The 12,877-nt window shown below is 43.1% G+C and overlaps 1 protein-coding gene across 1 annotated transcript in view; it reads right to left on the bottom strand.

The window, feature by feature from the left end:
• Positions 1-549: 549 nt before the first annotated feature.
• The window catches only part of TXNRD1 (thioredoxin reductase 1), a 34,997-nt gene continuing 22,669 nt past the window's right edge, over positions 550-12,877 (bottom strand). Inside the window, exons 8-14 of the mRNA XM_063133399.1 lie at positions 10,794-10,886; positions 9,582-9,658; positions 8,283-8,439; positions 6,306-6,413; positions 4,913-5,008; positions 3,267-3,401; positions 550-1,449 (exon numbers count right to left, since the gene is read on the bottom strand). Coding sequence (XP_062989469.1) covers positions 1,387-1,449; positions 3,267-3,401; positions 4,913-5,008; positions 6,306-6,413; positions 8,283-8,439; positions 9,582-9,658; positions 10,794-10,886 — 729 coding nt within the window. The 3' untranslated portion in view covers positions 550-1,386. The remainder of the gene's footprint in view (positions 1,450-3,266; positions 3,402-4,912; positions 5,009-6,305; positions 6,414-8,282; positions 8,440-9,581; positions 9,659-10,793; positions 10,887-12,877) is intronic.

The following is a 12,877-nucleotide window of genomic DNA, read 5'->3' as shown; positions in this document are numbered from 1 at the left end:
ATTTGGCCCACGGGTAGGAAAAAGTTCTGCACCCCGGCTTTAGATAGAGCCCACCCCAGCCAAAGAATGAGAGCAAAGACAAAACCAGTATGTAGGTGGTGCAATTTGCACAGCTGCTTCCTGTACTAACGACGTGGCTAACTTGGGAAGGAAGGTACCTGCCTTTCCCTAGAACATAATCCCACAATCTTTCCAAACCACAAGTGCAGGAATGCTACTATCTCAAAGGTGGGGGAACTTTTTTCTGTCGAGATCTGCATTCCCTAGGGGCTGTATGCTGGGTGGGTGGGTGGGAGAGCTAAAAATGGACAGGGTCACCCTTTCCCTTTCTTCCACCCCTCTTTTACTCCCCATCCAGTGGGTTGCCAGGGAAAGGACAGCAAGCAATCAGTTCAGACCGCCAGCAAGAGTAGATTGTTTTTGAAGCTAGGCCAAGGGCCACATTCGGCTCGAGGGCTGCAGGTTGCCCAGCCCTGCACTATCTGAACAAGCTGATGAGGGTTGACGTGTGTTGCAGCAAATTTTAAGGGATGATACTGACTTCCAATACACCAAGAAATAAAAGGTTTACTTTTGTTTTCATTAAAGAGAGAAAATCTATGAACATGGGGAACATTTGGGAGAACATTTCAGAGAGTATCTCAAAATATATATATTGTATAATCTGTCATATAAATAATTCACAGTTTTAGAACTGTACTGAGGGGGGAATATTTCACTCAACAATGTAGCTGACATCATACTTGTAAGGAAACCGTTCCTAAAACAGAGTAACAGTGATGGACCGTTTGTTCTTTGACTTATGGAGCTTGGAGGTCCACACTGATCAGCTGTTCTGGGTAAGTGGAAGTATGTTGCTTCTTAGAACTATCTGTAGGAAAAGACAATTGCTCCTTCACAGGCTGGGTTGTTCATTTCTGTACAAGTCTGGAGGGATGATATGTTGTCCCCTACAGAAGGGCTTACAGGTATGATGTAGCAATTAGGGATTCCATAACAAAGTGAGGACATAACCAAATATGAGGATCCTCTTCATTCCAGGAGGAGAAAAGAGTTAAGTCTCAAGCTGTGCTAGCAATCTTTCCGTCACTGCCTACCAGGTAACACTGGTTTGAGGCTGAGACTTCATGGAAGCATCGTGAATAATGCCTTGCCAAGCATCATCTTGATATGGGCCCATCCCGCTGTCACGCCAGTTGCCATTCAGTCATCACCGGTAACTCAGCAGCTGCCAACGTCCTTCATTCACCCCATGGTGGCTTGTTGAGGATGTCAACGGACGTCGACGCCAGGTTTTGCTTGCTAGCTGCTTCCCTTCTGCCCTTTGGGACTCGGTGATGAAAGCCAGTCTCTAGCAACGGCTAACAACAGCGGGGAGGCTTAACCTCAGCATCCGGATTGAAGGATGTTTCCCCCTGAGCGCTTTGTCACAGACAACGTGGTGAATATCTGAAAAGGAAAGGCAGGGTGGAGAAACACATTTGGATGATGTTTGAGGAGAGTTTAAGAGGACGGAACTCAGGCCTACTCCACACTCCCTGCCGTTATGCTGTACTGGTTGCACTGGTGATGAGATGCTACATGGGTATGGACTTAAGAACATAAGAAGAGCCACGCTGGATCAGACCAAGGGTCCATCTAGTCCAGCAGTCTGTTCACACAGTGGCCAACCTGCTGTTGACCAAGGACCAACAAAGCAGGACACAGTGCAGCAGCACCCTCCCACCCATGTACCCCAGCAACAGATGAATATAGGCTTTCTGCCTCAGATACTGGAGTTAGCACATAGCCATCAGGGCTAGTAGCCATTGATAGCTTTCTCCTCCAGGAATTTATCCAACCCTCTTTTAAAGCCATCCAAATTGGTGGCCATCACTACATCTTGTGGTAATGAATTCCATAGTTTAACTAAACACTGTGTGAAGAAGTACTTCCTTTAATTTGTCCTGAATCTCCCCACAATCCACTTCATAGGATGACCCCATCGGGTTCAAGTATTTTGAGAGAGCGAGAAAAGTGTCTCCCTATCCACATTCTCCACACCATGCATAATTTTGTACACCTCTATCATGTCTCCCCTTAGTTTCCTTTTTTCCAAGCTAAACAGTCCCAGCTGTTGTAACTTTTCCTCATTGGGGAGATGCTCCAGTCCCTTAATCATTTTAGTTGCCCTTTCCGGCACTTTTTCCAGCTCTATAATATCTTTTTTTAGGTGTGGTGACCAGAACTGTACACAGTATTCTAAGTGTACTCACACCATAGATTTGTATAAAGGCAATAGAATACTGGCAGTTTTATTCTCAATTCCTTTTCTAATAATGCCTAACATGGAGATATTCCTCACATATTCCTTTGATTCCTTTCAGGAGCTGTGGACGTTTAGTATGAACCAAGCTAGTGAGGTCTCCACCATCATCAAGACTTGAAGAGGTATAGACAACAAGTTGGATTTTATTTTGAAACTGTTTCTTCTGGGTCAGAGTTATTAACTGGACTGAGCAACTAAAGATCTCAAGCGGCTATAAGTGGCCTTCATGAGTTCAGCAGTAAGACTTTCACCCTTAGGAAGCCTTTTAGTTCCAAGTTTAGCGAGCAAATTGAAGAACAAATTACAGGAAATGTGGTAAGCTGCCTTTGGTAAGGTTTATTGGACAACTGCAAGCTTTGCTTTGCAGACATAAGAAATATAGGTGGGAGGATTACAGGAAATCAAATCCACTTCACTCTAAATGGTTCAAAGCTGCAGTAATTAGCTGGCTTCAAAGTCATCTCTGAGGGAGAATACATTGAGAGTGGAAAAGAGCATCCGCACACGTTAACCATGCAAATAAGCCCAGCGCTCCTGCAGAAAGGATCTGAACTGCTTTCGCAGGCCACCACTGCTCCAAATGCAAAGGGGGAATGCACATCCATTCAAACATTCCAAACACAACCCATTCCAAAAAACAAAGCCCTCTGAGGAGAGACTGAAAGAACTGGGCATGTTTAGCCTGAAAAAGAGAAGATTGAGGGGGAGACACGATAGCACTCTTCAAACGTCACACAGAGGAGGGCCAGGATCTATTCTCGATCATCCCAGAGTGCAGGACACAGAATAATGGGCTCAAATTACAGGAAGCTAGATTCTGGCTGGACATCAGGAACAGGAAAGACATAAAATGCTTTGTGGGGGGGGGGAACCCCATTGATCCAGTTCCCTAAGGCCAGCAAAGAATCCTATGAGGACAAACTACAGAGCTTTTTGTACACCAACCCCACATACACACCTCTGCACAGACTGGATGGATTCCTATAGTGCTGTCCAACTGTTCTTTCGTCATTCCACATTTTATGGCTGCTGCAAATCCTTGGGTAATTTCTCCAGCATTTGGACCAAGCACATGGAAACCAATAACACGCTCCTTAAGGAACAAGAGCAACACTGAAACAATTATTTTCTACGGATTACTTACTCCTAAGAGAATTATCATTGGATCCCTTTCCAGTCCAATTTACCTAATTGGATTTCTGCACAAGGGACAAGTTTTAATTCAATTGGGATAAATTCTGAAGCTTGAAGATACAAAAGGACTACAAAAGATGAGAACAATGATAGTCTTTTCTTGACCTAAATATAGGGCTCATCGATTAATATATATATATTGCTCTAGTTTAAATTCTCTACATAAATCAAATGGAAATTAAATTTGTTCTGACAAAATAAATAAAACCCTTTAAAAAAGAGAGAACACTGTTGGTTTTAGCTAATCCTCTTGTCTCTGTTTATAAAGCATTCTACACAAAAAGCTTTTGGGTGACAAAAATGGCAAGGAGGTAGTAATCCCAAACCATGGCTCCGTATTTTGGGATGTTGAAGAAATCTGAAACGGATTCAAATGACGTTGGATTTCTATGAATTTGATCTGAGTAATACAGACTTGCAGACTCTTTGTTTTACGATAATAAATTAAACAGCTAACTATTTGCTTCCATTTGATGATACCCACAATAAGTTGCCCACAACACACGAGCTTTCTATGTATGAGGAACGTTTTTGTATGGGGGGAAGCATTCAACGACACAGGACCCAGTCCAAGTGGTAGAGATGAGAAACAAACTCATTACAGCCTTTGCAGTTGGTTAGAATTTGTAGGGAGGTTAGAGGGAACTAAAAAGGAAAATTACAACCACTAAGGTAATTATCACTGCCTGTACTTTTTATATTTCATTTCCTTCTGACTTCACTGTTTACACCTCCCCAAGCATGTGATATAATACTGCCAACTTGAGGTTAACACTTCATGCATCGTAGGAAACGTACAGCATCCACAAAAGTTTATGGCATAATAAATGTGTTAGGGCACAATCTTATGAAAAAAAGTCCTACAATTCCCAACGTGTCTCTAGCCAGGTGTGCTGGTTGGGGCATGCTGGGAATTGCAGGACTTTTTTTTACTGTCGAAACAGGCGTAGGATTGTACGCTTAGTCTTCAAAGTAACACACAACTCCTTGTTGTTCAAATGTGATTCTTTACTTTTCCCCTTTAAAACATCAGACTCCTCTGCCCTGTCACAAACTGCTTTTGAGAGACCCCTGAAGTTCAAAAACTTTCAGTTGAGTTGAGTGCACAATATGAGCCATACTGTCAAGTGAAGATTCACATTGTCATTACAAATGAGAAAGATGAAACTGATACAGATTCTGTTGAGATCCCAGATAGGTAGGTAGGGGTGTGTGTGTGTATATAGAGCTTCGGCTATTGGGCGGTATAAAAATGTAATAAATAAATAAATAAATAAATAATTGTATATCATCAGGTGGTGTATTACAATGCATACAAAATGAACAAGAAAATAAAATGTTTCTTTTCTCCTCTAGGTTGTGCACAACTCTGAAGAGGATTGCCAGGAATTTGCTGCATGCTACTATTACCTGATCTGGAATATTGCAAATGACCTTTGCATAACATTTGTTGTTGTCTCGGGATGGGACTGTCCATTCCAGTGGCCAAAAATAACTGTGGTAAACCTGAGAATGCAATAAGGACATATAAGTGCAGATTCTTGGCTTCTGAAAGACAGCATGAGCGGCAAATATAAAGTGATGAAGATTAAGTCAACACAATGGCTTACATATGAACTAGCCCTGAATACTTTTAAAGAGCCAAGATATATAATAAAATGCCACTGGATCTTTAACTTGCAAATGAATGTCAACAGTGTCCGAGTAGGACATCCCTGCAAGATGGGAGTGCTCATAATCGCTGTGCTTTATAATTTAGGATGCAATCCTATGCATGTTTAGACAGAAAAAATATCCTACAACTCCCACCATTTCCATTAACTTATTTTATTCTACCTCACCTTTCTTCCATAACAGAATTTGAGATGGCATACACAAGGTTCCCAGGTGGTCTTCCATACTGGTACTGATCAAAACCAGACCTACTTAGTATTAGCAAGGTTGCTGCATCATATATGTGCATGTGTGCATGCTATATGTATGCACACATATATGTGTGATTCCCAGACTTGATGCAGCCCTCAAGCCTGATAAGGTTGTGCATTCCTGGTGTAGAGCAACAATAGGTTGTTGCAGAGGGACTAACGTGGGATGGAGAGAGGCTTTCCTGTTCTTACCTTCATAGCTTTGTTAGGGCAGCACCACACTGTATGCAGCAAATGTTATTGCTATGCATACGTCGTGCCGGTATTTCTGTCAGCAAACACATCAAGCTTGACTCTCTCCATCTCTCACACATACATGCGCACGCTTTTACACCTCTTTTAAGACCCCAAATAGATTTCCAGACCCAGGCACACAAGTGCTTAAAACTCCAGGTCTATCACCCACACAGGCCTACTGCTGCAAACACCAGGGTAAATGCAACTGCGTACCCAGGAGGTCGCCCTCGAGGAGGGCTAGATGACATTCCTTTATTTGCTCCTGATCATCACAGATCAGGACTGGGCAGGTTGTGACCACCTGGGAACCTTGTATATGCCAGCTTGTATTCTGCAATGAAAGAAAAGTGGGTAGAAATATAATAAGCGAAGTTAAAAAATACAGGGATTATGAACGCTCCCGTCTTTTGCAGGTTTGGCCATTGTTTGGACCTACAACTTCCATCATCCCTCACCATTGGCTATGCTGGTTAAGGCTGATGGGAAATGCAGCCAAAATATCTGGAGGGCCACAAGTTGCCCACCCTTTCTGTAAAGGGTTGGAATCCAAAGCCAAAATCTGAAGCTCAGATCCAAAAAAAAGATGGTCATGAGATAAGCCGTACTGCACAAACAGGATTTAAAATAAATAAATAAATTACCTCAATATTGTCCTCGCCAAATTTCTCAATTGCTTTCTCTTCTGAGTAACCACAGGCTCCATATTCCATAGGAGTGAATACTGTGGTGGGAACATTCACATAGTCACACTGCCAAGGAAAGAAATGTTTGCATAAGAGCCACAGGATAGATCTCACAGAAGTCCTGTTCAGGTATTCTGAACCAACACACAGGGTTCTAGATTGTGCGGGTTGCCTTCCCAAGTAGAAGGAATTTCCTGCTGCAGACATTTCCCTCCAGCTGGAGACGGTGATAGAGGAGGCAGAACTTGCCATGCTGGCTGGGAATTATGGGAGTTGCAGTCCCACACATCTGGAAGGCACCAGGTTGGAGAAGGCAAGGCTAGACTGTTGGTCCAATGTGGCTTCAAAGCAGTGGAAATCACACTGGTTTGCAACAGGATTTTAAGAGCCGCAGAAATGGAAAAACACACATGAAAACACAAGACGGGGTCTTATTGGCCCCATGCGCTGGCAATCATGTAAAGTGCTGGTGGGGTGGAGCCAGGGCCGGTGCTACCATAGAGGCCACTCAGGCGGCCGCCTAGAGCGCCAAGCTAAAAGGGGCACTGGGCACAGCACAGCACTCACGCGCGTTGGCTGTGAGCCGGCCCGGCCCGAGGATTCAGCTGGGCCTGGGCGGGCAAGATGGCACCCTGTGCCTGCCCAGCCAAAGCGAAGCCAGGGACGCTGGGGTGGGGTGGCTCCACGTTCGGACTTCCGGAACGCGCCCGGAAGAGAGAGTGAGAGAGAGAGAGAGAATGTATGGGTGAATGGGGTGTATGGGGTCTTTGAGTGAATGCATGTGTTTGTGTGCGTTTGGAGTGAGTGATGCTGAGTGTGTGTGCGTGCGCGTGTGTATGAGTTTAGGGGGGGAGGATTTGGAGGTAATATTCCTATTAAATAATGCATTTTAGACCCATAGACATTCCTTTCCAATTTGTTTGCTATAATTGGCATGACATATTTCTTGCACTTTAAAATAAATTTAGCAGTTTCAAGTTTTGTGCTTCTTATATTTTCCAGGAAACATATGTTCTTAAAAATAAAAGTTGGCGTTTTTTGGGGGTGGTGGTGAAAGTAGCTCACCTTGCCTAAGGCACAAAATAGTCTAGCACTGGCCCTGGGTGGAGCTTGGGCAGCAGCTTGCATTATTTTGATTGGATGGAGATAGGTTGGTACTCTGCCACTCTATCCAGTCAAAACCAAGACGAGTAGGGTCAGGGAGTAGGCTCAGTCCTCCCGCTAGTATCTCATCAGCCACTGCTGCTGAAAATCTACCCTGCCGGCTGGACTAGAGCAGCAGCAGCTGCTTTGACCGCTCTTGCCTTGAGACTGTGGCTGAGGAAATAACCAACAGTGCCCTTTACACAACATGATAACCCATGGTGGATTAAGAAAACGTCGACTATTTAAACCACCGTTGGTTATCGTCTTGTCTGAACCCGGTCTTTCGTCACTTTGGGGGTTTACATTAAAGGAGGGGTGTTTAACCTGTTTCAATCCATGGGCTGAATTCCATTTCGGAGGAGCTCTCAGGAGTCTCATTCCAGAGGTGGGCCGGGACAAAGCCAAAATACCCGAAGTACAAGCATACTTTAGCTTAAAGCTCTTATTGCCAGTAACTATGCCTTAAGAAACGCATTCCAACATTTTAGAATGGAAGAAAAAACTGCACAAAACCTGGGAAACCCCCAAATAATCAATGGTTGGGGGAAAGGAGATGACCATTTGGGGGATCCCCAGGAAGTTGGGATTTGGCCCCAGGGCAGAGGTTCTATACCCCTGCTCAAAAATGACATCTACTACATCACACATTGTCACCCTTTTAAACAAAGGATGCTTTTGGGGGTTGTTGTTTCAGAACCATTATTTCTTTTACTCCTTGCAAATTTAATTGATTAACCAACGATGATGTCTTTAATTAGGCGAGAGCCTGTGTGATAACAGCTGGCCTACCTTTGTGTCTGCTCCCCCGTAAAGCCTCCGCACCAACAGCCTGCCCGCCTGAATCGCCACGGGTGTGAGTTCCAGCTTGCCTTCCAACACGTCCCCAATGGCAAAGATGTACGGCACGTTCGTTTGCTCCTCCTCATTGACAGGGATTTTTCCTGTTCTGAAAGTTGATTTGACAAGAGAGATGACATTAAGCAGTCTGTAGATTGTGGATTAAAAATATCAGAACCTCATGAAAATTAGTTCATCCCATTGCCAGGGACCCCCTCCCCCAGCAATACAGCCTGCCCCAACCTGGTGCCTTCCAGATGTGTTGGGCTGCAAACCCATCATCACCTGCTATTGCTGGGTAGGGATGATGGCAGCCATAGTCCAATACATCTGGATAGCACAAGGTTGGTGAAGGCTGATCTATATACATGGTCTACATAGCAGGGGTGGGCAACTTGCAGCCCCTCCAGATGTTTGGGCCCACAGTCCCCAACGTCCCTTATCATTGGCCAGGCTGGCTAGGGCTGATGTTGCTGCAGCTAACCATGTTTGTGTCTGGTTGGTGGTTGGATAGGAGACGGGACTGAGAACCCTATGGACACTGTCAACACTGTCTTGAACACTCAAGGGGAAGGGTGGGACATAAAGGTAATAAATACATAATTAGATGATGAATGGAATGGGCAATGGATATTTTAAAGGTTTTGGATTATGGAAGTCAAAGAAATGGGAAAGAGATCCTGAATTTTACATATCTATTTCAATGTAAAAATCAGGCCACTGTATTGCAGCAAGAAGCCAAGTTAGCACAAGGTTGACAGGACCTCTGGTCCTTTAACAGCTGTGGAGAAGAGAGAAGTCTCCAAAGCCCAGCATCTCTCACCCCTGCAGTGCTAGGACAGAATAAGCTGCACCTTTTGAATTAACCCCTTGGCATTACTAGCAAAACCGCAGAAGCCCTGTCTTGGATCAAAACTGGTAGCAGAACAGAGCACAATGGTTGCTTTTCATAGCAATGACCACCAATTTTCCCCTCTGTTCTATGCACCCAGCAGAGTGAGATAATGCAGAAGACTCGGTGGCTAGAATATTAATCACTAGCATTTTAATTATTGCAAAGTTTGCCCTTCTGGCATGTACGGTAATGGGAAGCTGTATATTAACGAATACCTCCTTACTGCAACAGAAATGTGTTGGGAAGGAAATTTATGTTTCCCTGACAAATTAAATCCTTTAAGTCTACGGACTGATCCTGCAAGAAAACAACCACCACAGGCACAATTATTAGACAGTGAAGAGATTTAGCCTTACTTTTCATTGATCTTCACTCCAACTTTCTCCAAGCCAATTTTTCTTGTGCAGGCATCCCTTCCTATGGCAAGCAACACCTGCAGAACATCAGTGATTGCGTTATGCGTTAAGTCATTTCTCTCTTGGGAGCTTAGTAGGGAGTTTAAGGGTATCTGTTATTGTTGAATTAGGTAAGAGTAACAACCAGAAGATCCACCACAATGTTCTAAGACTTGTGATACCAACTTCATGGTAGTGCTGACACACACAGATTGCACTCACACTTAACAGTAAGCCATGGTTTATGTTAAAAACGTAAGAATGGAAGAAGAGCCGTGCTGGATCAAACCAAGGGTCCATTTAATCCAGCATTCTGTTCACACAGCAGCCAATCAGCTGCTTGCAGGAAAGCCACAAGCAGAACACGAGTGCAATAGCATGGTCGTATTCCACAGCAACTGGTGTACATAAGCATACTGCTTCTGATACTGGAGGTCACATATAGCTGTCAGGACTAGCAGCCATTGATAGTCTTATTCTCCATCAATTTCTTTAATCCTCCTTTAAATCCTTCCAAACTGGTACCTATTACTACATGTTGGGTAGCAAATTCCATAGTTTAACTATGTGCTGTTATTCATGGTTTGTTATTTTAACTTGCTGACGAGCAAACAAATCATGACACCACCCCCTTCTGTTTTGATACTGCTCTTGCTAGACACCGATGTTTCAGGGCAGGCAACAGTGCAAACAAGCAGAGTTAAGCCACAGTTCTGGGTTCAGACATCACAACAATCCATGGTTCAAACAAGCCAGACTTCACTGCTTCTATCTGTGGTTAGTAGCTGGTTAGCAAACCATGGTTTGTTTGCATGGACGAGTTTGGACACAGCAACAAGCCAGATTTTGACAAACCACACCATGATTTAGCACTGATTCACGCCATGGTGTGAATCAAGCCATAGTGCTAACACACAAGCAGCTGTAGCCATGGGGAAAAGGTGGAATGAACCAAAGTGAACAAGGGTATGGCTGGCAGCCATATCAACCACTGCAGCTGAATTTTTTTTAGCCACTGTGACCCTATGCAAAGCTGAAACCATCTGCAGTTGTGTGCCCAGTTTGTGCTGGCCATATTTTCCCCCAAACAACCAAAAGATGCACGTGGCCATAAAGTGGGTCACAATTGCTCAGGTTTAAATGAAACAGAAAGGACCAACTCAAGTCCCTTACCGTGTTGTATTCCCCTTGAAACATCTCAGAGTTTTCTGTAGATTGAGCGGTGACTCTTAGCACTCCGGGAGTTCCTTCCTCAATCTGTTCAATCTACAAGATTTTAAAAATAAATAAATATTACCGTCACAAAGGAGAAGTTGATAACATTTACTCAATCATAAACATAGCCACTAGAACTATATTCAAACTCTTGTGCTATGTCCTAAAGTAAGAGTGATTTGATGAAGGGTCCTCAAATTCTTCAGAGAGCATGAGGCTCACTAGTAAGTCCTGGGACAGACCCTGCTTTTGTACTAGAGCAGTTCCTCCCAAACTGAAACTAGCAATTTCAATGAAGAAAACACTTTTAAGCTATTCACACTTAACCCAATAGCCTACTCAAATGACCCATTCAGCACATGGCTGTTATGAACCACACAAGACGTTATGGGGCAGACATGTTGGTTGCTTATGTACCTGTCCTGGTCAAGTATGAAGCAGGAACTGGGATGGGGTCCAATGTTAGCATCAGAAGCCATACAGATGAGTAGAGCTGAACTTCTCTCTACTTAAACTCTACACAGAACCAGACTGGTAGGAAAGTACCTCGGGTGACAGGCCACAGAGATGTTAAAATCAGATGTCAAAATCAGATGTCCCACACTTCAATGTGGGAAGTTACACCACCCCCACCACCACTTCATAAGTGAATGGGAAAGACCTTTGATTAAATAAACAAGTTGCCCCCACCCACATTCGAGGATTGCTGAGTAAGTGATTCACGATATGCCCTTTATGATGAAATTAAATAATGTAACACAAGCTAGAGATGGGCAGTCAGCAGAACATCACTTCACAGAAAAATACTATTTATACTGGAATGGGAAAGTTCAGGATTCAGTTCAACCTTCTCGATTGTTAGGGGCTATTTGGTATATTCATAGTCTTTTTCTTTCTATGCATAATAATAATAATAATAATAATAATAATAATAATGATGATGTAACAAGTACAGTTTACATCAAGGAAACAAAGAAAACGGAATATATAAAAATAATGTTGATGTAGTATTGCACAGTTTTCTAGTTTGTTTTCTTTATGTATTTTGTACTTTGTAAATAATAATAATAATAATAATACCCAAATATGTCTCTCCCATCACATCTAGCTTGGTCTTAAACATCAGCATAGACTGAGCAGAAAGGTAAAGACAAGTATATTGTGAACTCGGAAGATTCTAAGAATTTGAATATAAATTTACGCCACAAACTGCAATGCAATCTTCCGATACAATCCCCAAGAATAATGAATAAATGTGATGGGTGAGAAATATAAGCTTCTTCTTTGCTGCAGTAGCATTTAGAGGTCCTTCAGTGTTGGCTTACATGTGGTGGACAATGTCCTGCTCTTGACAAATCAGGAAGTGACAGTTCTATGACAGTCCTTTTCTAATACAACTGCACAGGAAATGAATATAATAATGTAAGGTTGCTGCCTCCATTATCAATTTATACCACCACATTCAAATTCAAAGGCACAGAAAATAGAAGGTGAAAGTGGTTGAGCTCTTGGAACAAAAATTTAAAGAGGTTAGGGTTGAACTTTTAGAGTTCAAGTTAGTTTACACTGTTACACAAGTTAGTTTACACTGTCTAATGAAAGGTTTTTGGCCTCCTCAAAGTGCTACACCTTAGCCTAAAGAATGCCTCTTTCTTCCTGTTCTTTCTGCTGAAGAGGCAATTTGTTTGTTTGTTTGCTCCTATCCCACGCTCTCATTATACAAACCCTTAAATTAGTTACCAGACAGACATTAAAAACCATAACAAAATATCCTAAAATGAGAAATACAACGATAATGCAAAATCCAGCAGTACAGGAGAAATACAATAAAAACCACTGGTGTTAATTAAAAGCTCAAGAGAATAGAACAGGCCTGGCCTGCCGCCTAAATGATAATAATAGAAGCACTAGATTAGGGATGGAGAACCTAAGGTCTTCCAGATGTTGGGAGTCCAGCAACTCCTATCATCCTGACCACTGGCCCTGCTGGCCGTGCCAATGAGAGTTCCCCAACCTTGGACTAGAAGAATCCCCTTGGGGAG

This window comes from Elgaria multicarinata, chromosome 9, assembly GCF_023053635.1.
Source record: "Elgaria multicarinata webbii isolate HBS135686 ecotype San Diego chromosome 9, rElgMul1.1.pri, whole genome shotgun sequence".
Classification (NCBI taxonomy): Eukaryota; Metazoa; Chordata; class Lepidosauria; order Squamata; family Anguidae; genus Elgaria; species Elgaria multicarinata.
This window is presented reverse-complemented; position numbering and strand designations above follow the sequence as displayed.